The following is a 25,638-nucleotide window of genomic DNA, read 5'->3' as shown; positions in this document are numbered from 1 at the left end:
TCTTGCTCGGGAGATTGAACCATGCTCGAAGTCCATGCTTCGAGCATATGACATCTTCTTATTGCATCCATGCTTGTCACCATGTGCTCGGACATCCTGTGCTCGGATCACTTGGTTAAAACTTGAATGATCAAGTTGTTTGCTCGATTGGCAATCCATACTTGATAGAAGAACATTCTTGCTCGTTGAAGTGTAGCTTGCTCGAAGCCTTCAACACTTAGAAGAATTTACCAAAAATGGTTCTAAACATCATGCTCGAGGTAGTAAACCATGCTCGATAGTCCAAGCTTGCTCGAAGTCCGTACTTAGCCTATTTCTTGAGGAGGTTGAGAAGATTCCAATCTTCCTTATCAATTATCCAACTCAACATTATTGTTCCTATGGTTTTATTGCAAGTCAACCATAAACTAGTCAAAAACACACAGTAGATGACCTAACAGAATCCTATTATATGACATGCAATCACCATGGAAACTGTGAAACAATAAAACTCGTCAAACAATCCTAAGCACACATATGCGACGAATGAATAACAAGAAACCTCTTACTTAATCATAAACCATAACAAAAACAAAACCCAAACTAAAATCCAACGTCAACCAAAGTTCATCATAAACCTAGGTGGTCTAGGTTTTAGCCAACAACCATACTCAAGAGCAAAACAAATACATAAGGTTCAAAAACTGAATTCATAAAGAAAACAATAAATTCAAACCGAATAATAATGATGTTTTAATGGGTAGGTGTTGAAACCGGACGCTCTCTGCTCGAACCAATGGCTTTCTTCTCTTGATTTCTCTCATGCCAATAGCCTCCAAAAACCCTTTTTTTGTCCGACTTAATATATAAGTATATATAGATCTTATAATTGTCGACCTAAATTCCTTTGTAAACCAAAATATTTTCAGTTGTGGGCTTGTAGTTTCTTTATAGGCTCTTGGACCTTCTAACATATCACTTTCATGTTTGGTTTTCTTATTTTCTCTTGTAGTAGAGCTCTTTTAAATCATTGTGGTCATTCTTTCTATTATAACGGATGCATCAAAGCTCACAATAGCTGTATCTAGCACATCAACATAAGAGACTGTAAATGTTGAGCTTCATTCATTAATATAATATCACGTTAAAGTAAGATCAATTTTATTTTAAAAATAGGTAGCCATGCTACGTTGAACAAGATGATTATATATTATTAGCATAAAATAAAGTTATTAATCATATAAATACTTGGTTCAATAATTCAATCGTTGGACTCAAGTTTAATAAAAGTATTCTATTTTAACACGTAGTCTCTTGAAACCCCTTAAATCCAAATGTAAACCAATAAGAAATATTATTCCATAACATCCAGCTCAAAACAACTCAAAATTGTTGGGAATATTTATATGATAATATGTATAATTTAGACGATATCAAACATACCTTTATCTTCTAATGTATCACCACATCAGGCTTAGCATGGTCATTATGTTTATATCATGTAGGCATCTGCACATCATGGAAAGCTACCATATAATATCAATGACTGTACTTCAAGTCTTTTAAGCCTATAATTCATGTGTTAGATGACTTAATCAATTTTCTGCCATTTCTCATAAGGTTGGATTCTATCCCTATCTTAAGAATCTTTTAAGATTGGATAGAGCTTATAACTGAATAATCTTATCATTTCTCTTATGAGATCACCAAAAACAGTTTGCTTTTGTCAAAAATCATTAATTTGTTTTAAGAATCATAACTTTTGAAAATTCATTTCATATCAGATTTTAAAAACAAATTTGTCCTTTTAAAAATGATCTATTTTGACTTACAAACTTTTTCAGATTTCAGACATGATCTGTTTAACTAGGTACATTCATTCAATATGAATGATTTTTCACTCAAACATATATGATCACAGAAAGTTGAATCAGATAACACCAACATATATCCTTTCAAAGCAGTTGACTCAATCAGTTTTCAGTTGCTAAACAAATCATGCAAACAGTCATGTACTTAGTCAAAAAGTTTTCTAGCAGGTGATCACAACTGGTAAACAAAGCATACTTAGTAAGTGATGTGTTGTAAAACGCACGTATATTCCACACCTTTTATCTACGTATTGTATTACATTTTGTGTATTTTAACTTGTTTTAGATAGGTTTTACATAGTTTTTATTATCTTGTAGGCTAAGGGTTAAAAGGAAGAAAAATCGAGCTTTTGGAGCAGTTTACGAGCCTTTTACGCATACGTTTTCAAGTAAAACTCAAGGCCCGGTCCGTTACATCATGGAAAAGCCCAAGCCTACTATTATATTATAATATAAAAAAGAAATAAAAACCCTAATTTGGGCAGCAGCTGCGATCGCAGCAGGAGGCAGCAGGAAGAAGCAAAGGAAAAAAGTTTTTTCGGCTTAGAGTTTGATCGTGTGACGGCTAGGGAAGGAAGAAGACACAAGAACCAAGTCTCGGGATCATTCACCATCAGTTTTTACAGCCGAGAGCAGCCCCGGAACATCTCATATCCTTACATCTTTTTCATGGTTCATACAATTTTAGTTTCTTGCTTAATTGTTGAATTGTTTTGCAATTGCTTAAGAGATTGAATTGTTTATGAGTAGAATTGATTGTTGGATGATTATTATGATGATTGGTATGAGTTATATAATGTTTTTATTGAATTCTAGCTGCTGTCCAATTATGATTCTCGGCTAATCTTGTTAGCTCTACCTAGGAATGATGTTAATTGTTAGGTTTTGATAGGTTTTATGGATTGTTTGATTGATGGACTTGAATTGCTATTGTAAAGTTTGATTTAGACATGAAATAGGTTGTGTTTAGTGGCTGGAAATTATATCAATTTATTGCATAAACCCCGTGTGTTGATTGATTAGTTTTGTATTGATTGATCGGTGCATTGTTTGATTCTAGACTTGGTGTTTAGAGTTTGTTTGCGGTAGGAACAACCGTAGGGTTTTGTTGCATGATTTATTGGATTAAGTACAGCGGTTAGACACCTTCTTTGAGATCTAGAGGTGATAAGAAGTAGGGTCATCTCATTACCTTTGCATGCTAGAATAAGGATTGCGCGAGAGCGAGTTCGTTTCTTGTCAGGTTTAGATGTTTTGAGCGACTAGTTGATCTATTTTGGTTTAAGTTGAATTGTTCCTCTATCCTTGGTTGTGTAGTATTCATTGCCATTAGGGTCGAGCGTTGGTGAGACCGAGAGGTGATCTTTCATTAGAACACGTTAGCAATTGTTTCCCGGTTTGGTCGTTTTAGCCGATTTTGAGTAGTTAGGGTTTATGGAGTGAGACCGAGAGGTAATCCAGTGAGCCCGAGCGATCCTTAGTCGTGTCATCTTTAGGGACCGGTGTCTTGAAGTCATTCAATCCATTAGCTTGTTAGGCCTACAATTTGATTCAGACCTAGGTAGACGTTTTTCTCCAACCTAAGTTAACACAATTAGTTTTCCGTTAAGTTTTCTATTTTTGGTAAGTTTTGTCAGTCAGTTAGGTTAGTTCAGTTAAGTTAAAAGAAATCAAAAATCAATTAAATATTATTCTAAGGTAGGTCTTGTCTAGGGTTAGTAATCGTTAGCGTCTTACGTGTCCACGTGTTCGATACTCGGACTTCCTAGGTCTATACTACTTGCGATCGGTACACTTGCCGGTTGTGTGTGGTTTTAGGATTTTCGTTTTAATATTAAAACTTAGGTCATTATTATAGGGTTATTAGTCACACATCAGTAAGGCACATAGCACACATTCATACATTCATAAAACATTGAGCATTAATCAGATTTTCAAGTAACCCTGCAACACACACATATCATCAATCAAACTTCATTAGCATTAATCATTCCTATGGATTTTAATAGAAAGTTAAACCTGGTTTTTTCTAAAGGTTTGGTGAACAAGTCAGCCAAATTATCAGTAGTTTCAACCCTCTTCATTTCTATCAGTCCTTTCTCACTACAATCCCTAATGAAATGATGTTTAATTTCAATGTGCTTAGTTTTAGAATGATAAACTGGATTTTTAACAATAAACATAGCAGCAGTGTTATCAATAAAAATATGAGTGAGCAAGAAATTCAGACCATAATCCAGCAACTGGTTTTGAATCTATAGAACCTGTGCACAGCAAGCAGATGCAGCAATGTACTCAGCTTCAGCAGTTGAGATTGACACTATAGTTTGTTTCTTTCATTGCCATGACACTAACCTATTTCCTAGAAATTGACATCCTCCTGAAGTTGACTTTCTGCTCATGTTGCAACCATTATAGTCACTATCTATAAAAGCTATCAAGTCAAAGGAGTTGTTCTTTGGATACCATATTCCCAAATCTGGTTTACCCTTGAAGTATTTGAAAATCCTTTTCGCTGCTAACATGTGGGAGACCTTCGGATTTGCTTGAAACCTTGCACATGCACACATTGCAAACATGATGTCAGGCCTCGATGCTGTCAAATACATGAGAGATCCAATCTTGGCCCTGCACTCATGTTGATCCACTGGCTCCCCCTTTTCATCAACTACCATCTTCTCAAGTGTGTCCATTGGTGTGGACACTGTCTTCAAATCATGGAACTTGAACTTGGTTAGAATTTCTTGCACATACTTGGATTGATTTATGAATATTCCTTTAGCTTTTAGTTGCACTCGCAGTCCAAGGAAGAAATTCATTTCACCCGTTGAACTCATCTTGTATTTTGATTTCATGACAGCTTCAAAATCCTTGCACATCTTCTCATTGGTTGAACCAAATATAATGTCATCTATATAAACTTGCACCAGCAGCATATCCTTCTTCATTCTCTTGTAAAACAAGGTCTTATCAATTGCACCTCCGAAAAATACATTGTCCAACAAATGAGTTGAGAATTCATCATACCAGGCTCTAGGAGCCTGGTATAGTCCATATAAAGCTTTACTCAGTTTGTAAACTCTGTTTGGATCTTCAAAACCAAGAGGTTGTGTGACATATACTTCTTCATCCATCTTCCCATTCAGAAATGCAGATTTGGCATCCAGTTGATAGACCTTTATGTTCATGGATGTTGCATAAGCCAAGAAGATTCTAATGGATTCCAGCCTTGCAACTGGTGTAAATACTTCTTCAAAGCCTACTCCTTCTTCATGTAAGCAACCCAAAGCCACAAGTCTTGCCTTGTTCTTGATCACTATTCCTCTTTCATCCTTCTCGTTTCCGAAAACCCGTTTAGTTCCAATTGCATACGTTCCCTTGGGCTTGTCCACCAAATCTCACACTTGTAAGTCTCTGAACTGAGGCAACTCCTCCTGCATTGCTTCTACCCAACTGTTTTCCTTTAGTGCCTGATTAATGTTCTTTGGTGCTTCTCTCTTCATCCGACTCGATGATTGGTTCCTCAGAGGGGTACTCTGGTAACACGAGGCCTTCCACGGCGTCCCGTGCGCCCTCCTTGTTCAGCAGTCTTCTTTGCACCAGCCATTCGAATTCTATAGGAAAACACAACGTCGTCACTTCAGAAAATATTTAGTACAAGGATAGTAAGTCTAACAGGTAATAACAGTGGCCAGTTGTGATTAGCTGATTTACGTTACTTTCCTTGTCCTACACACTTCCCGTTGTGAGTCCACTTATGCTAGTTTCTACTTAATATAGTTATTCGATCATACGTTTCACATCTTCACACATAAACAAACATTTCTATATCTAGCAATTAAGTTAGCTTTCTTACTCATTCTTTACTATGCACAAGATCAACTTACACAAGATGATCACTTTCTAAGCTTGCTTGGGAGACACATAGCATTCTCGGACTGGCATTTTCTTTCTTTCCTTCACTTTGTCCCATTCTCTGTTCGAGTCTAAGTAGGTTGGATGCTTATTCTCTCGAACTTATGCTCTGATACCAACTTGTAAGGCCCCGGTCCCAGGAGCCCTACTTTACGTTGGATTTACTCATAAACACAGTTCTAAAATCAGAGTTACTTAAAACTATTCGCGGAAATATGAAAACATCAACCAATATATTACAAAACATAATCCTTGTCTTAGCATAAATTAACTTGTCTTAAAGCATAACATAAATAACACGTGAATCTTCTTTCTTCGATGCCAGTCTTCACTTTATTGCCACGTTCCTCCCCTCAAGCAACCTGTCGCATTCTATTCACCTACATACATACTAAAAGTCAGCTACGCTGAGTGAGTTCTAGTTTAACGAGTTTTAGAATTATTTTTACACATTTGCACCCGTAGGTATTGTTCATACTTTTATCTCGTACTTATCCTCTTTCGTCTTTCATACACATTATTTCATATATTTATTCTTACACGTTCTTTCGTTTATGTACAAATGTTACTCGATACTATTCTTACACTTTTTTACATAGCATACAACTATTCTTACATTCTTGCATAGATATTATAAGGGTCTGCCACCCGACCTCTTGCACAGATATTATACGGGTCTGCCACCCGACCTCTTGCACAGATATTATACGGGTCTGCCACCCGACCTCTTGCACCGATATCATAGAGTCGGCCACTCTATTCTTGCCCAGGTATTAGAAGAACCTGCCACCCTGACTCTTACATTAGACTTTTACTATTCTTGCCCAGGTATTAGAAGGGCCTGCCACCCTAACTCTTACATGACATTCTTTCTTGACTCTGACAACATGTTAAATTAACTAACGAGGCACATACAAATTCTTACAACTGTCTTTCATTCTTGCATTAATTATTCACATTACTCATATATGTGTGTGTGTGTGTGTGTGTGTATATATATACTAGTCTTACAAGTATGCATACAGCCCCGAAAAAATTTCATAGAAAAATGGGGCTAGAACTCACCTGCAGTCAGTTTCTCTCTGAGTTTATGGTAATGCCCTTCCTTAGCTGTGCACGGCTAACTGTGTAACGAGTTACAAACATCAACTATCTATTGCTACTACTTCATACATCTATGTTAATGAATCCTTCAACTAACGGGGGTCCGGGGGGCAGCGCCCCTGAGCCCCTAGTAGGGTCCAAGGGGCAGAGCCCCTGGCTGGGGTCGAGATGCCAGGGCAGCTTGGAAAAATTTTATTTTCGTTAATAGCCTTTTATCAAAAATGCATCAAAAAAATGAATCGTGTTACGTTTTACAACAATTTGGATCGCATGCAAAACCATTCGCTTTGCATGGAAACCATTCGCTTCGCATGGCTGTGCGATGCGAATTCTGTTTCATGCGAATCAGAATTGCCTTTTCTTCGTTTTTACCATTTTAAAGTCATTTTTGCTCCGTGATTCTTCCTTATGGTCCGACTTTACTCTTTTTATGGGTTTTGGGTCGTACCAACTTTGTCTACCCGTGTTTTACAAAGTCCAAATATCACATTTTCTTCTTATATCGTACCCATTAGGTTACGACTCATCAAGTTTGTAGTTTTCTTTCATCTTACAGTCTAATCTGTCATTATATCAAGTTACATGTCGAAACCGACCTTAAAACTTAACCTTTTAGCCGAAACTCACCTTTTTGGTCTCGGGTTCGGATCTTGACAACCCGTGGGTCTTAGAAGTGTTTTCTTTTGTTGCTTCTTGATGTTTTCACACGAGATTTACCCTTCCTTAGACTTGGATTTGGGTCCGGGTGCTTGAGAGAAAAAGTGTGTTCTTGAGTGTGTGTGTGTGTGTGTGTGTGTGTGTGTGTAGTAAGGAAATGAGAATGGAGAAAATGAGGAGTGGTTGCCACATTTGGGGTTTATATAGGGGTTCCATGGGCCTATGGCCCATAACCATCTCCAATCTATTCCTAAGCCCAAACCCAACATAATCCAAACACTAATACACAATTAAGTTAACATAAATTCTTTTATTTATCATTAGCAAAAATAGGATGTTACAAATTGTAACATTCCTGTGGTAACCGTTTAATATTATATGTTTGCTTTTATTTCAAAGATGATTGTCCATTTTATAAACTAGATATCTCAAAGATCCACCACAGCCTCCGAACTTGACATGGTTGACGTTCCTGGCCCTGTTACCACTCGTTGGCTTAAATTAATGAATCGACTCATGTGTGTTCTTGACAACAAAAACCTAGGAGCAGACAGCAGTTGTTACATATGTTTTGGCAAGAAAAATGCAGCAATGTGTGTATCATTGGGAAAATGCAATAGATCAGTAGGAGAGAACACAACAGTTGATCAGTGGTAACTCTTGATCAGTGACAATGATCAGATTGTCAACAATAATACGAGAAGATGTCACATCCTCATTATCACAAAAATGGCATTTTGAAGATCCACTAGCATCTTCAATGAAAAATATTTGAAGAAAACACAACTAGCATCGTCTTGAAGGTATTGAAGCTGGAAATCAGTTGTGTCAGTCATGATGTTTAAGCCGCGGGCGAGTAAACATCATGCTGGCAAAAATGTAAGATTCGGTTAATGCAACTTCAAGAAATATGGTTCAATCTTCAAGCAAATTCAACATCCAATCACCATTCATGGAGTCTCAATATGATGAATGCGTGTCACGCTATCTTGATCAAAAAGAAACTACTTTCAATTTCCAAATATATTTTTGGGCCAAACAGAACAAAAATATACAAATCTATTCCCAACAATTTCCAGATACAAAACACATGATGTCAAGATCTTGATTGAATAGGTCCATTCGTACACAGGTGTTTTTTTTTTTTTTGGTATAAAAAAGAAACGCCAAATAAAAAGACAACAGCCTACTAATAGAGACATGGCACCAGCTATAATGAATTATTGGCTACATATTAAGTACATAACCCTTTCACATCTCTGCAGCAAATGACTTGCCACAACCACATGTTTGTGTAGCATTTGGGTTTTTAAAGGAAAACCCTCCACCGATGAGCGCATCACTAAAGTCCAGTTGCATTCCAAAGATGAAAAGAAGGCTCTTTGGATCACAAACTGCACACAAACTCAGCATCAACGGCATATAATAAATAAATTAAATGAACAGATCTAATATTAATTAAAAACAAAGTTGAAGATTACCAATGACAAAACCATTGTACTCCATAACTGTGTCATCTGGTCTTGTGTTTTCCTTGCTCTCGAATTCCATGCTATAAGACATGCCTGAGCAGCCACCTTGTTTAACACCAATCCTCAAGCATAAATCTTCATTCTTTTCTAACCTCATTTTATTTAAATGCTTTAAAGCATTATCAGTCAATGCAATGGCAGGTGCAATTCCTTCAGATGCAGGCACCGCTGCAATATGCAATACCACTTTTAGTTAAGACACATACAGGTTTTACTGCAAATGCATTGTGAGTTATGTCAGAAAACCTAAAGAACAATTATATGAACTGGCCTTAAAAGTTATTGGCATTCTGCGTTTTGCATAAATATGTGTATTCTACAAGGTGATTTGGTGATTGTCTATTATTAATATATTAGTGTCTATTTTTGCTGATAAGTTCAATATAATTGTAATTTCTGGTTTGACAAGAATCTTTGCTGAACAAGCTAGTAATAGTATTCAGAGGCTGTTAGGGATCGGCTGTTAGGGCTTAGGGGTAATGGTAAATTGTACCTTTAACCATATATTTTGTTTTCTCAGTCTATTAAATTGAAATTCCAGTTTGATCCACATCAGGAATCCCATCTCCAATACTCCTCTTATCAAGTAAATAGGACCTTTAACCGTGTATTGCTTTCTCACATGCCAAATGGAACCCATAATTATATCTTATCTTGACCTCAAAACCTTTCTTTTTATATCCTCAGGTCGTCCGTAATTGTTTGATTCAAAATGAACAAATTTGGTTATAGGTCACCATTGGGACCTATCTGCACAAATAATTACGGTTTTTTTTTTTTAAATATCTCTAGCAAGTCAAATGAAACAGAAACGGGTCAACGTCGCCTAAAGTATATTCAAATGCTTAGAACCTCCTAAATTGCTTTAACAATATCTTGTACTATATTTAACCCTTTTTGGCAGGCAACCAATTTGCCAGACCATCACCTATTCATTTTGTCAACTCTAGTTTTTGTGAACAGCAGTTAACAATCTAGCCAATTAATAGAAAGGCGATGCTAAAGAAACGCACCACCACTTAAGGGTGCAGGTCGGATCTAATCTAAGAGTCACAAAAGAGTAGATTGTCCTAAATCCTCTTAAAACCATCTCCTATATTTAGCTGCAAAGTCCACATAATTATTTATGGTGCTTGAATATGCGAGCGTGATCCTTACGGGCTAACAATGGAAAATAAGAAACACATGTACCCACTAATATCCCACTTATAGAGTTGGAGGTGTCAACAGGTCAGTTTGGGTCCGTTTTGAACCCTAACCGAACCAAAATCCGAAAATTATGGGTCGTTAAAACCAATTGGTTTCAGTTTCAATACAGTTCGGTCATCGGTTTTAAGTTCTGGGTTCGTTAGGTTTTGTTATTAACCGAACTATTGGGCTAAAATTTTACATATAACATCTGTTACCAACAACAGGAAAACAGAGATGAAATCCCTATTTTCATATGCTCCCATTGGTTTTTGCATGCAGCTACCCCCACACTTTGGTTCATGTATAGTTGGATTATAAAGTATATAAAGTTACAAACAAACAGAATTAAAATAATAATAATAGTAATAACACCAACAATAATAATAAGATGCATTAATGTAACAAAAATAAAGAGAAAAAAGTATGGTAGAAATGTGGAAAGCAGTGTTATGCACAAGTATCCAACTCATCCATGCCATAGGTTACAGTAAGGAGTTTCACTTTACTTTCCATTCCACATTTCCACCCAACGCATAATATAAAGAATAGCAACTCTTGAAATTTTCAAGCTTGCAAGTCAAAGGACAAATAAAGTACATGGTATTGAGAAAACTAAACTAACTCACAAAGAGCATCTCGAAGATAGCAGACAAGAGCTAGAATGTTCTAATCAGTAGTAGGCATCAACGGTTTCATGGCATACTATACTTTTCGCTTTGCGTATTTTAAAAGGGAGTTTAGTGATTGTCTATTATTAATATATCAGTGTCCTCGTGCTATAAAATTAAACATTAATGTAATTTGTTGTTTGCCAAGTATCTTGGTGAACACGTTAGTTATATCGCTTTCGGGCTCATGGTTTTGATTATTGATAATACTTGTTGAATAGCCTACAATTCAACAGTATTATCATACTCCATATATATATTATATCTAAATATTTTTAGGATCTCATCTCCGATGATCCTCATATAGGGCTGGCAAATCGTGTCTTATCGCATTTAACAAGCTATAGACAGAGCGATAAACACAAGTATCAAACACGGAAACGACTTGTTTAACACTAGGCTTTGGTGTTTTGAGCGTGACAATTATATGCCTAGCCTCCGAATTTCAATTATTTTAAAAAAATATATAGAATTGAATGGCGTGCTTTTTTTTTCTGAAAGGGCAATTTTATGAGAAAATAAATGGAACCTCGAGCAAGAAGCCCATAAAGTAGAAAGAAAAGACAAATGCGAATTACAAACCAACAGCGAACATAAAACTTACAAAGGAAAGTTAACAAAATAAAATTTGCACCATGAATCAAAATCAATTTTGCTACTATTTTCCACACATAAAAAAGAATAAACTTTGGCACATACCCTAAGGGGGTGTTTGGGATTGAGTTTGAAAAATGCCTTATTGGCTTTTTCAAAAATCATTTTGAAAAGACAGGATTTAAGGCTTTTGGAAAAAAGCTTTTTAACCCTTCCAAAAAACTAAAATAGGAAAGATTTATGTGATTGCCAAACACATTTTAAACTATGTCTTTTTAAAAACATCAATAACCAAATAAGCAATTTTCAAACTCAATCACAAACATGCTCAAAACCTTTGTTTTAATATTCTCAGGTGGCGTTGTTTGTTGGACTGAAAACAAAATGAAGAATAATTTTGATGATAGGTGATGTTGTTATTCTTTGCCTCTTTGGCTAATTGATCTTCTACCCACGTATCACTATGAATCCCCTCTATACACCCTAAATCCCAAATATATGTATAAAAAAGCAGATGAATTGAAAATAATAATAATAATAATAATAATAATAAATACCTTGTGTTGAAATTGCACGAATGGAGAAAGCAGTTGTGGGAAAATTAAGAAGATTAGGGCGAGAGTGAAAGGATCGAGAAGGTAAACAGACCCTGCAAAAAGACACCGAGGAAGAAGAGAACGCCATCCAATTGAAACCCAACGAAACGAAACTCGTAATTGATTATTATATGAGCCACAATTAAAATCTGCCTTCTAGAAACGTCGTCCTTTAATAATGGAACCACCGCATCGCAAAATGGACTAACAAAAAGGGACGGCTCCATCAAACTTAATTATTTTTTGAATTTAATTAAAGGGTTAAGTTATTATAGAAAGTATAATTTTTATAGAAAGTAATCTTGTTCACTGATTTTGAATATGAAGGGTTGAGATGAGATTAGGAAGAAATCAAATGTGAAAGAAAGGGGCCACAAAAGGAATAACACATTTGTTGACTTTCTCTCTCCATATGCAAGGCACATGCCAAATTCCCCCATCATTTTAAAACGTCCATAACTTTTTTTTACGACGTTTTTATTAAAAAACAAATTCACCATAATAACGAGTGTCTTTTTATCTTTTATATGAGTACCATATTGTAATATAAAAATTAAAAAAAAAATACAAATCATGTTTTACCGAATTGTGTTTTAAAAAATTGTGTTATACAATAGTATTTTTCATTGTGTTTTTTTTTTCATTGTGTTTTTTACATTGTCATACAATTGTATTTTTATTGTGTTTTTATCATTGTTTTTTTTTAATAGTGTATTTTTCTATTGTGTTTTTTCCATTGTGTTTTTCATAGTGTTTTCCATTGTGTTTTTTCGGACTTTTCCGGCAAGGTGGTGGCAGTGGGTGACGGTTGTGGTGGCGGTGGGCGATGGAGTGGTGGTGGTTGTAGAAGATGAGTAAAGATGTAATTGGGTTTTATGTAAGTGTGTTTTTGAAATTAATTTAAGTGGGTTTTTAGATTAAAGTAGGTGGGTTTTTAGATTAAAGTATTAGACTAAAATACTCTCCTTCCTAGCCTTCTTAGGAAAATCAAACTTCTTATTTGAACCTAACCCTTTAACTAGAATATTAGTTTGACATTTTTAAGCAAGTCTTTACCAATGAAATAAATACAGCTATCATTTGAGTTATTGTCACTCATGTAATGCGATAGCTTACTTCAACAAATGATACACCAATACAAATGAATGGTGTTTCTTTGTTTAAGCATCATTTATCTGATTAAGCCTTGCTAAACCATTCAAGTTTTAAAATAATTTATCTTCTTTCATGTGATGTGGAAACTCATAACAAGGAACAACGAATAGATTTCGAGTTCAATCAGAACAAGGAATAGTGATTTTATAAATATGTAAAATCATATCCAAAATCAGTCTAAACTAAACATCTAATTTATTATCAACATCATAAACCTAAAACTCTAACGGAGTTATACATGTGTGAAATTTGGAAACAATTGGTTCAATGTGAATTGGAGTTTGGAAAAGAGGGACGTCGGGATGGGCGAATGGCGGCTAGCCAGCAGCTGGCAGGTCGTAGCAATCGATTGGCAAGATCAAGTTGACGGTCGAAGGTTTACCCGCTTCAAACAAATTAGAATTTGAACCCCACTTATTTTTTTATTAGGTTAGATGTGAATTGAGTTGGATAATTGACTTAAAAATTGGGTAGAAATTGATTAGGTTGGGCATTGGGCTTAAAAGTTAGATAGGACTGATTGAGCATGATATTGAGCTTAAAAATTAGGTACTAGATTAAATTTTAACTGATAAAAAGGGATGGTTGGTATCTGTCCCTTTTATCTATATAGTTTACATTTATATAATTATGTTTTTCATGTCAATTTTTATTAGGGTCGGTTTCGAACTTCATGTGGTTCGCTTTTAATTCCACTAGAGTCGGTGTTAAAATTCCACAATGGCCCTAGCATATAGGTAGGTCTACCAGTGTTAGCAACACACACAAGTTAATCATTCATTCCAAATGCGTAATGCTAGAGGTGGCAATCTTGACCTAAAACATTTCAAAATGGGTCAGTTTGGGTTAATTTGAAAATTATATAGGTTGGTCTGGGTAGCTATTTTAACTAAAATGGTCAAAATGGATCACTTAAAATTCCACTTTCTTAATTTCGTGTCAAAATGGGTCAACAAATTTAAAGTCGATATGGGTTAGTGTCTTAAGTAAATGTGACAGATTCGGGTCGAAATAGGTTTTGAAGAGGCACGTATTTTCACATGAGATAGGATTCGACACAAAACAAGTTTGGATTGGAACGAGTTTGGTTCAGGTTTTGGTTCTGATAAGGTTTCAAGCCGACACGAGTTTTCGCACGGGTTGGGTTTCGGTTACTTTTGCTTTTTTTTTTTGTCGATTTCGGTTACGGTTTTTTGTTTCGTTTTGGACGTTTTTTCAGTTTCAATTCTGTTCGGTTTCAGTTTTTTAGTTTCCTTTTGATCGATTTTTTCGGTTTCGATTAGTTCGGTTAGGTTTTGGTTTTTTTTGTTTCGGTTCATTTCTCGGCTTTTTTTTAACGAGTACAACGGAGGAAGCATTTTGGTTTTTTACTTTTTTTTGCTTTTGATTTATGTTTTGAGTTATGATTTTATATTATTATCTTTTTAATATTTTTAAGGGGTTTAAAGAAAAATAAAATAATAATAATAATAAAAAAATCATCTAACTATTATATTAAAGCAATACATAATCTTCACATGGCATTTAACTAAGCTATCCACATAGGATTCCACCTCAACAATTTTCAAAATTATAATTTACACATAATAAGCTATATAATTTTAATACTATTACCACTTATATAATTACTAACAAGTTACAAATATAACTTTAAATATTGTATTAAATGAGGTTTTTATATATTTATGAATGTAAAATTTTGTTTATCATTATTTATATCTTATGAATTCATAAGGTATGCTATTATGTCTATTATTAAATTTAATTTTTGTTGCACTTTTTTAACCATCCGTATATTACACGGGCTATATCTTAGTAACTCAATACATAAATAAAAAACACAAAAAAAAAATTAAATGCTTTCTCTATCGTCCTCATTAAAAAAAACGACCCAAAACCCGTTTGGACCCGTTCCGACCTGAACCTGTTGACCCTGACCCATTTCGACTTGAGCCAAAACAACCTTTTTTTCTAATTGACCTATTCCCACCCAACCCAACCCATTTGCCACCCCTACTTAATATGTAACATTTGACTATATAGAATAGAGATAGAGCATTTTAATGGGTTCTCCATACTTATCTTCATTTCTAAAATTTAGAAAAATCATATAAATAACCACTCTAACCCATTCTTTATCTCCAAACTTTATTCTAAATTTTAGTGAAATTGTATAGAAAGCCTCCAAATTTAGAGTGTTGTCACAACACTTCATTTTTAACTACCCTTCTATAAATACATATTTGAAATCAATTTATATTGAGAATGATAATAAGACAAAATAGTTACAGTTAAGACTATAAATGGAAGAAAGAGAAAACATAAAAAAAAAAGAATATAGAGGTGGGAATGAAGAATGGGATGAGGAAAGTTTTTAAAAAATAATGTATAAATTAAAGAAATTGTGTTTTTTAGTTAAATTAAAGATAAAGATAGAGAATCCATTAGAAATGCTCTTAAGAATACTGAACCTTTATATTTAAAGAATCAGTATTCGAATATCTATAATATCAAGAGATAAAGATAGAGATTCAATCGGATAAAATAACACATATCTCTAAAATATAGAGATGGAGATAGATATATAGACAACATTCTCAATCCATTCTCCATATCTATCTCTATAATTACACTAAAAATACCATCTTTCGTTCCAATTAAATAATACTTTTTTATACTGTTATCATTATTTTTCTCTCTCATTCACTCACAACCACTTTCACAAAAATATTGAAAAATTATAGAGGTGAACAATGTGTTTCTCCAAATTTAACTATGAACAGTAACATTTTCTCTATCATTCCCTCACAATCACTTTTAACCATCTCTAAAAAATGAAGAACATAATTTAGAGAATGGATTGGGAATGCTTTAATGCTGAGTGTTGTAAGGTAAGTATGATTGTATGAAGAGGGTAAGGCCATCGAATATACAACTTTCCCCATTATGATGTTCCAGTAATCCCGCTCAACTCGGTCCAAGCTTAACATTGCTCCACCCGTTTTGGTTGAGGGAGTGAGGGGTGTGTTAGCTAGTGTTGACATGTTGACTTAGTTTATTACATATATAACTAATAGTCTTAGGCTCTTAGCTAGCTATTTTTAACTCTCATTTGTAAGTAACAAGACCATAATGCAAGATCTCTCTCTACTTTCTCTCTCAAATCTCATTCAAAACTATTGGAGTGTATCACATTACATATATGAATATGAAGAATGTAACACTCAACAATTAATTAATGGTAAAGTTACTTTCGCTTGCAATTTTTTATTTATCTGTTTGAATTTCTAGCTTCTTGCTAGTTTTTTAATGAAATTCGCTGTTCAAAATAATAATAATAATAATAATAATAATAATAATAATAATAATAATGGTAAAGTTACTTGATGGTAATAAATATTTTCAAATATTCACCACTGACAATGTCGGGAATGCTTTTAATAATATTTAGAACTTACGCTACCTAAAAGGATATGGGTTTCAATTAGTTGGTGGCCTATTAATAAAGGCAAATTCTTCAAGACAGATATTAAAAATATTATTATCATTGAAGTTGAATGGGTTTTTACGTGTTATCATCACGCTAGGGGCCTGAATGATATGCCAGATCAGCCAAAACCGCGCCGGACCACTGTAACATACCGGCGTTATCAATGGCGCGGGGCAGCGCCCGGAGTTCTGTCCATGACGCGGGGAAGAAGAGAACCTGTGTGTAGGCCACCTTTTGATAAAAAACAAGAGTAAATCTCATCCGTTGAAGAAACACCTTAAATTAGAACCATTGGATCATGGTGTAGGAAACAAACAAAAGTAAATGCAATGACCGCTTTTTCTTAACATTACAAATAAAAAAAAAATAAATAATAATAACAGTAATAAGTAATAATAATAATAATAATAACAATATCTGTAAATCTATCACGTTTCAATATGAAAAAACCAAAATAATAATAATAACAATAATAATAGTAATAATAAATTTAAACACTCTTTAAACCCCATATTTACAGCACCACTACAAAATATTAATTTTCTTTTAAAGTTTTGTATTCTTCATTTCTGTACTTTATAATAAATATGGTTCAACATTGTGATTATTGACCCTGTTCGAGTTCAACACGTACGAATAATACGCGGCCGGCGGTTGTAATTTACACGATTCACAAACGACATGGGTACCCGATACACAAACCCCGCTTCAACTGTTATTTCCATTTAATAGTGTTTAATTACTTTGTTAATGTATACAGTAAAGTAATTAAATTATAATTAACAATTAAATAATGATTACTTAATCATATCAACAAGGCCCCCAACCAAGCCCTTCCATTACACCCTTTTTAGGTATTTATCGGTAAGAAAAAAGTGTGCCTACGTGTCACATACGTGGCATCACTTTTTTTCATTCAACGACCCCAACAAAGCCCCCATAACATATAGCCTTATTGCTATGTAAATAAGCCATCCCATTTGTCATAAGTGGGTCGAAATTACCACGTGTCATCTGTTCTGAAAACGACATAAAAGAAGCCTAAAGAAGCCCCCATAACATATAGCCTTATTGCTATGTAAATAAGCCCAACAAAGCCCCCATAACATATAGCCTTATTGCTATGTAAATAAGCCATCCCATTTGTCATAAGTGGGTCGAAATTAGCACGTGTCATCTGTTCTGAAAACGACATAAAAGAAGCCTAAAGAATGAGTTGATCATAACAAAATAATCAATCTAGTCTTACTTTGTATTCACTTTTGCTTACAACAAAATACAGTACCAAATATCATCATTCATCCATAAATCAACATCTCTGAACCTTTTCATGAATTCATTTTGTCAGCGGAGCGATCTCCGTCGTCACCATCCTCAGAATCGGCATCTAAAGGGTCAAAAAAGCTATCCATATACCATGGGCATTTCTCAATCAATGCACCAGTAGCTCGACAGTTTTGGTCCTTTATCATCAGCTCAGAGAGCCCCCACTCCTGCATTTGCATTTCAGAATGGTGAACTGCAAGACTGTACTCACCGCCGTCTCCTAGCTGCATTATTCGAAACTCACAGTTGTTCAAATTGTTTAGATACTCAAATTGTTCAACTGTCCACTTGAACCACTTCATTAGAAAGACTCGTAGAGCGAGCCCGTGTGAAACTATGATTATATTTAAATCATCAGAAGGGTCGTATTGAAGCCTTGTGTCGATATCCCTCCATAAAGACTCAAGAAAGCCTGCACAATTAAATAAAAAGTTGACACAGAAACGGATCAAACGGATTGAAAGTCACTTAAATTATATCTTTGAATGCATGAAGCCTCCAACCAAAAAACAAGCATATTATTAAGATAGTACAACCTTTGTAACCAATTCGACACCCTAGTTGTTTAATAACAAGAATCAAGTTTTTTGACAAAAAATGTTTACGGTCAACCACGACCCATACAGAAACGACAAGTCACTTTGGCGTATTACCTAACAGAATTAAGCTTTCAAATTCTCAAATTGGATAGTATCTTTTAAATAATTTATAAGCATCAATGAATAAAGTTATTTATAAAAGAAACTGCATCAAAATAATTATAGAGTAGAACTTTTCTTATAATATGTTTACAAACTAATATAGCAATAAAGTTAAGATGATTCTAATGTGTTCATGTTTAGTTGTATTTTGTTGTAACCCATAGTCAAAAGCATGGCTTTTACTTTTATTTAATAAATAAATATATTATTCTCTTGATCCACAACTTTATAGAGTTAGCATGCCCAATAAGTATCGGCACCATTAAATCAATTCAGAACTTGTTCCTATGGTTGGTTTTATAATTCTCATTTCTCTGTCACACACAACAAACTCCATTATTGTTAATAGGCAGCCTCAGCCTTTTACTTATGAATGGATCAATTCGAATTAAGTTTTATCTCAAGCAAGTCAAATAAAAGAACTTGGGAAAAAAACAGAACATCTGAAATGTTTCGGGAAAATACTTTTTAAGCACACAGGAATTCTAAAGTCCGAAACGTTTTATACAAAAACTTACTGTAAAAACACAGCCTTTTGCCATCATTTTAACACATGATAGCAATGGACAAAAAAAACACCTTTACCTAACCCAACATACGTGTATACCAGCAGAAAGTGGCGAAGCTTGAACCCTGTTTCGAGGGTTGGGTGGCTGTATGTGTGGGGTTGGGGGGCTGTTTCGGCGGGGACCCCCCCGAATCCGTTTATGCTTCACCCATGTCATCAGACATGCGTTATCGTCAAGTGATTATGGTGGGTGAGTGAACTTTTTTCATAGAAATTTTTAATACATTTTATTAATTATTACTTATAATCCGACATGTCCATTTAAACATGTTTTAAAACCACTTACGAGCCCAAATATAAAATCATAGAAAACAACTTTGTTTTTGTTAAAATTATATCAAAATATTTAGAAATGAATAAATAAATACAAGACTGCGCATGCATATCCATATTGATATAATTATACTATAAATCACTACGTTTCTCGCTTTTTTTTAATTAAATAATACTTTTTTATACCTTTATCATTATTTGTTTTCTCTCCTCCACTCATAACCACTTTCAGAAAACATTACCTTCCTCAAATTTACAAAACCCGCAAAACATATACTCAAATATTTATAGGGAATGAATTGTGAATGCTCTAACAGCACATAGTCTTATCGCAGTGCTCAATAGCTAATAGCAGAAAGGGACAGTTATATATGGACTCTGCTCAACAAACAAATAGCCAAATTCGTGTCTAAACGGTAAATAGCAAAAGCTTACTTGAAACGCGATCGAAGACATCGGCAGCGGACTCGCCCTCGGGAAAGCGATAAAAGAACCTCCCAAACTTCTCCCTGGTCTCCTTAATCTTCTCCATCCTCTCAGTAATCTGAAAATTCCCAAAATCCTGCTCCCTAATCCTGCATTCCTCCTTCACCCCAATCACTCTATTCCTCGGAAACGACCGCCCGATCTCCCGCAGCGTCGACCGCGTTCGCTCGTACGGCGACACGTAGAAGCAGGCCTTCCAATTGCCCACCTTGCCGGAGTCGGAGATGACGTCACGGATCTGTTGCCCGGCGAGTTTGGCCTGTTGGATGCCGTCGTGGGTGAGTGGGATCGTGTGATCGGGTGTGGTGGTGTAGGCCGCCCCGTCAAGGTTGCCGGAGCTTTCGCCGTGGCGGACTAATATGATTCGCTTTGGACGGTATTTGGGTGGTTGTTCAGGTTCATTGTTGTTGTTCATTTTGTTTTGTTTGTTTTGTTTTTGATGGGGGTAATTGGTTTGTGGATTGTATATATGATGATTGGTGTGAATGGGATGTGCTGTGAAAGGAACATTCTTGTTATTGTTGCTGTTGACCTTTTGAAAAAGGTAAAGGATGATCCCTATGAATGACACCGTCGAATTGGGTGGCAAATTGCGGAACATTGTTTTTGACCTTAGGATATGGGTCGGGAGAGCTGGTCTGATTTAGTATTTAACTTTGAGTTTTATTTTCAGCATCGATACAGTATCGTTATTTATTGAATATTGTATTCTGGGCCAACTTCGAACAAGAATTTGAGAAAATCGGTACCGATACCGCTCATCCCTAGGTATGGGTAAGGGAGCGTTACTTGTGATGCCTACGTGGCTTACGTGAGCTCATTGAAACACTATGCTTCTTGTCAACATCTCACTAGCGACATGGTACAAATGAATAAGGCCACGTGGGTGATTTGCCCCTTTAACCATTCAGCTTTGTTTTGTTTTTTTTTAATATAAATAAAAGGAATTATGAAGAATGAAGTATAACATGGGTTGAGTGCTAGGGTTGAATGATGAAAGAAAAACCAAGATAACGAATGCTAGAGAATATAAAGAATGACCCATAACACATAACATTACCATATAATAGAAAAAAAGTAATATAATAACACAAATTATACAAACAAAGATTTCATAAAAATACAGATTCATCTTTTTTATTACATAAATAAACGCTCTATACTTTTTTTTGCAAACCAAATAAAATATTACACCAATCACCCCACACTAGCATTATGCTTCGCTCCTTAATTCAAAGAAAATACACACCTTGATTTCAAAAACATAACATGTGATTTTGAATGGTTTATTAGTATAAAATAATTCCAACTATTAGTTTTTGGCCAATGTGGGTCCAACTAACGAAATGCCTGCTCACTATCCTACTTTTTATCATTTTTTTACCAACAAATCCTGATTAACAGAATACTAACCTCGTTAAAGTGTTAACAATGTGTCATGTTTACGCTAAAAAAATAAAAATACCTTTATACTTAAACCCAATCTCTAACACAATTGTTCTTTCACTCAAACAATCAAGCCCTAATCTCTCTCACTTATCAAACGAAGAACCAATTGTGATATTCGTCCTTTTTTTTTCTTTTATAACTGTAATTGTTTTATTTTTCTGTCTTGTAACCGAATATTATTTATTACGTCAAGGTATTAATTATGTCACACGATTTTGTCTTTATTGTGTTTCACGCGTTAACGTTTTATAGATCGTTAAAGTATCAATTATATGCACTTTTGGACCCTAAACTTTAGTGTAATCAGTTTCCGGACCCAACCCAAACTACAGGAACTATCTTGCAAAATAATAAAACATTTCCCCCCCCCCTTTCCTTCCATTCCCCATCTCCACCGTCGACCCCCCCCTTCCATCTTTTTGATTCAATTGACCCAGGAATCACGGGATTAAACGCGCATATTCGTTTCTTGTTCAACGCGGAATCAAACACTATAGAAAGTTTGTTAATTGACAGCTAACTTTTATCAATTTCATTAACTCCTTGGCGCGACTGATTTTGGACTCGTTAGCCTATAAATACTCGGTTATAACACAATTAACTTGTCCCTCACACTCACTAGCACACTGCGAACCTAAACCCTAAGATAATTGCAGCCAAGAAACAGTTTCTGAACCTGTTTGAGATCTCGTCATTGTTCGAAACCCTAGTTCGTCGATCTCCTTCAATTCCTACATGTAACAGGTAATTAGTATATGGGTTAGGGTCGGATTTTGGTGATTATTAAAACTCCTCTGTCAATTTTAATCAACAGAGGGTACAAGACCTTCAATTGGATTATATCAAATTAGGGTTTATATTGAATTAGGGGTTTGTTTGCATAAGAGGTTATCTATATTATTTTCTATGTGTATTAACGAGCTAGAAACTGGCCCAGATGGCCAGTGTAGATCACGCACAAACACCTGACTGGCCACAGGCGCGGGTTTGATTCCCCCTGGTTCGGTTTTGTTTATTTTTTTATTTAAATTGTTTTATTGTTTAAATTAATATTATTAACTAAATTATAAAAACCCTAAATTGTTTACACTCATTTAAGCAAACCGAACCCCAATAAATTTCTAAAATAATTTTTCATGTATATACATACACACACACACATACATATATATATACATAAACATATTTATATACATAATCATTATACTTTTTATACCTAAATAATAATAATAATAATAATAATAATAATAATAAATGTGTTACCTATCTTTCTAAATAAAACCTCGTTAAATTATCATACAAAATGTCTTCATAGATAAGTTGGTAATTATATTTTAAATGTTTTTCCTTTAATAATCAAATATGTCTTTTCATTCTTTTTCTAATAATTAATAAAATTTAATTACACTTTTATCAATATTCTATAAAATGTAACAAATACGTTAACGACCCCAAACCCGCTATAAACCCATTCCTTTGTGTCTTGCTCATTATCTTATTTTATGTATTTATTTTATTTATGCCTTAATAATTAGGACAAATTGTCGAGAATTCTCGCGGGACCAACTAGCTTACTCTAATCTTTATCGTCTTCTCATTACCGTATTCCTCATTCCAAGTGAGTTCTTCATAACCCTATTTTAACGTTTTATAATATTTTGGGGGTAGCACGTCACAAGTTTTTCTTTCGTTAGTTATGTGATTGTTTACAAACCGATTCACTTATATCGTACATGTTAATATTATTCGTGCATATTGTTTATGATTATACGTGAACTTGCTTGCAATGTGTTTATTGATTTTATGGTGGAAGTTACGCAAACGCAAACGCATACACATAGTGGGAGCGTTCGACGGGATGTACTCGCGCCGTCTAACGTTACGACTTCGGTTGTATACGTAAGGTGGTTCTCATTTCCCCGACTTCAACGGCTTCGGCTAAATAAATGGGAGGACGATACTATTTGATTTCATTTATTTTACGCTTGAATATTTATTGCATGACAGTCGTTGAATCGCGAATTTCCTATATATATGTATATGCAAAAACTTATGAAAACTCACCAACTTAATTGTTGACAAAATATATTATTTTCCACATGTTACAGGTTGAACCGATGGTGTGCTAAGGACGAAGATCATTAGTTTGCCTTAAGATATTTGAAATAAAGAACTTGTTTACTTATTCGATGAAGTGTTATTGTTTTCTTTTATTTATGAACCATGTGTGTATTTTTGATGATATGAAATGAATTAAATATAATTAATGTTGCCTTATAGCCTTACGAGCTTATGAATGATCTGTACGTTACACCCGGGCGTATTCCGCTTAAAGCCGTGGTGTTACAGATTGGTATCAGAGCCATAACTATAAGATAGGTTGTTAGACGTATTGACCTAGTATAGATATAGTTTATTTTAGGGCCCAAAACTGCATGAATTCTCTATGTGCTATGTGCCCGCACTTATATTAAAGTTTCATTCATACGCTCGAATTTATAACATTTCATAGCGTCTTCTGTACACATGTTCACACACAAACTCCAAGGGATAGGCTTAAAACAAATATTTTCAAAATATTTTTCAATCAATTTTATTTCAGTTTTCTGATATTTTTATGCATAAAGACAGTTTTACATGGCGGGTATGTAGTAACTGTAGGGGGGACGTGCTTGTTTTCCAAACTCTTGACACCTAGGTTCATGAAACCTAAGGATAAGCAATGAGCATACATCCCAATCAGCCGCAAGACCTGGTTGCATACTCGGAGAGTTCGGAAAGGGCGTGAAACCCTAAGCCAAAGCATACCACACATACGCCATACGAATCACAACTTTATGTTTTCAAACGTGATCATGTCCTCTTTATGATAAGGATATGGTTACACTCCTTAGGATGTCATACAGGTCATGGTGGTTCATGCGACGTGTGACTCCGACCCTCCATGTTTTACAATGTGTTTTAACCGAAAGTCTGTCAAGTCGTGGTGATACACAAATACCCAGCTTTTGGTTCGATTTAATTTCGAATTTTGATTTTTGTGTTGGAACATAAGAGTCCATGGTGGTTCATGAAAACTCTAAGTTCCACACAACATTTATTTTATTTTTACAAATTTTCATGTTTAACAAACATTAACAAGAACTCTTACACCATACACAATTCTGAGACTCACGATTCTTATAACGCTTGTTCGCAGAATGGCCTCTCGTCACCTTAACCGTCGTTTTTCCATTCGCAAGATGACAACCCAGATCGCCAAGCAAATGGCTGCTGTGCTCCCACAGATGGTGGCTCAAATGCACCAAACCATTGCTACCAATTCGAACGCAGCTGCTTCGGGTTCAAACTCCAACTCTTTTCGCTATAAGACCTTCACCGATGCGAAACCCGATTAGTTCGATGGCTCTGAAGGTTCCACTGCCCTACTGCAATGGTACCAAAGTATGGAGAGTACCTTCCTCCATATCGAATGTCCCGATGACAAGAAGACATGTTTTGCTTCAAATGTCTTCAAGAAAAGAGCCCTAAATTGGTGGGTGCAAGAAAAACCCACCCGTGGTGCCGATGTAGCCATGGCCTTGCCATGGGAAGAACTTAAGGAAATCATTACTGCTGAATTCTGTCCACCCAATGAACTTATGAATCTGGAAGTGGAATTTTGGAACCTCAAACAAAAGGGTGGTGATAACGTTTCCTACACCGCTCACTTTTCAACGAGCTTTGCATCCTAGTGCCACATCTTGTCACTCCTCTCTCTCGTGGGATTAGCAAGTACATTCGGGGCCTACCAAGGCAAATCCAAGATTCAGTTCAAAGTAGTGCTCCTAAGACTCTTTGCGAGGCTATCGTTCTTGCTGCATCCTTGTCTGACAACCACTGTAAGACCCCGAATCCTGGGAATCCTACAATTGGTATTCATACAAACTACTTATAAAAATACTTAACTCAAAAACAGTTCATTCCATTAAAATAACCAATTCATAGTATAATTCAGCGGAAAATCATAATTGATAAAACAAGTTCCCTAAACCCGGGAATTATGCCCAAAACCATATTAAAATGTATTTAATAAAACGTTAA

General features: G+C 35.1%; 2 protein-coding genes across 2 annotated transcripts; both read right to left on the bottom strand.

Moving 5' to 3' along the window:
* Nucleotides 1-8,696: 8,696 nt before the first annotated feature.
* LOC143531298 (iron-sulfur assembly protein IscA, chloroplastic) lies at nucleotides 8,697-9,698 on the bottom strand. Its single transcript, XM_077026627.1, has 3 exons — nucleotides 9,656-9,698; nucleotides 9,008-9,226; nucleotides 8,697-8,920 (listed from the first exon to the last, which is right to left on the bottom strand). The coding sequence occupies exons 1-3, from the start codon at nucleotides 9,696-9,698 to the stop codon at nucleotides 8,778-8,780; spliced, it is 405 nt and encodes a 134-aa protein (XP_076882742.1). The 3' UTR covers nucleotides 8,697-8,777.
* Nucleotides 9,699-18,080: 8,382 nt separating this feature from the next.
* Nucleotides 18,081-20,521, bottom strand: LOC143531380 (phosphoglycerate mutase-like protein AT74H). Its single transcript, XM_077026690.1, has 2 exons — nucleotides 20,056-20,521; nucleotides 18,081-18,490 (listed from the first exon to the last, which is right to left on the bottom strand). Exons 1-2 carry the CDS (start codon nucleotides 20,519-20,521, stop codon nucleotides 18,081-18,083), a joined length of 876 nt encoding a protein of 291 aa, XP_076882805.1.
* Nucleotides 20,522-25,638: the final 5,117 nt, after the last annotated feature.

The sequence above is a fragment of the Bidens hawaiensis genome, unplaced genomic scaffold (assembly GCF_021521415.1).
Source record: "Bidens hawaiensis isolate Kalapana, Puna unplaced genomic scaffold, B.hawaiensis_p1.1 tig00000697_1, whole genome shotgun sequence".
NCBI lineage: Eukaryota > Viridiplantae > Streptophyta > Magnoliopsida > Asterales > Asteraceae > Bidens > Bidens hawaiensis.
This window is presented reverse-complemented; position numbering and strand designations above follow the sequence as displayed.

Bases quoted from the DNA above. Each gene is read 5' to 3' on its own strand.
- LOC143531298 (XM_077026627.1), bottom strand. From the start codon at position 9,698: ATGGGTTCCATTTGGCATGTGAGAAAGCAATACACGGTTAAAG. The intron at 9,227-9,655 runs GTCCTATTTACT...TGCATATTGCAG, and splicing joins AAAGCAATACACGGTTAAAG to CGGTGCCTGCATCTGAAGGA. The intron at 8,921-9,007 runs GTAATCTTCAAC...GTTTGTGTGCAG, and splicing joins GTACAATGGTTTTGTCATTG to TTTGTGATCCAAAGAGCCTT.
- LOC143531380 (XM_077026690.1), bottom strand. From the start codon at position 20,521: ATGAACAACAACAATGAACCTGAACAACCACCCAAATACCGTCCAAAG. The intron at 18,491-20,055 runs GTAAGCTTTTGC...TTAATTGTGCAG, and splicing joins TGTCTTCGATCGCGTTTCAA to GCTTTCTTGAGTCTTTATGG.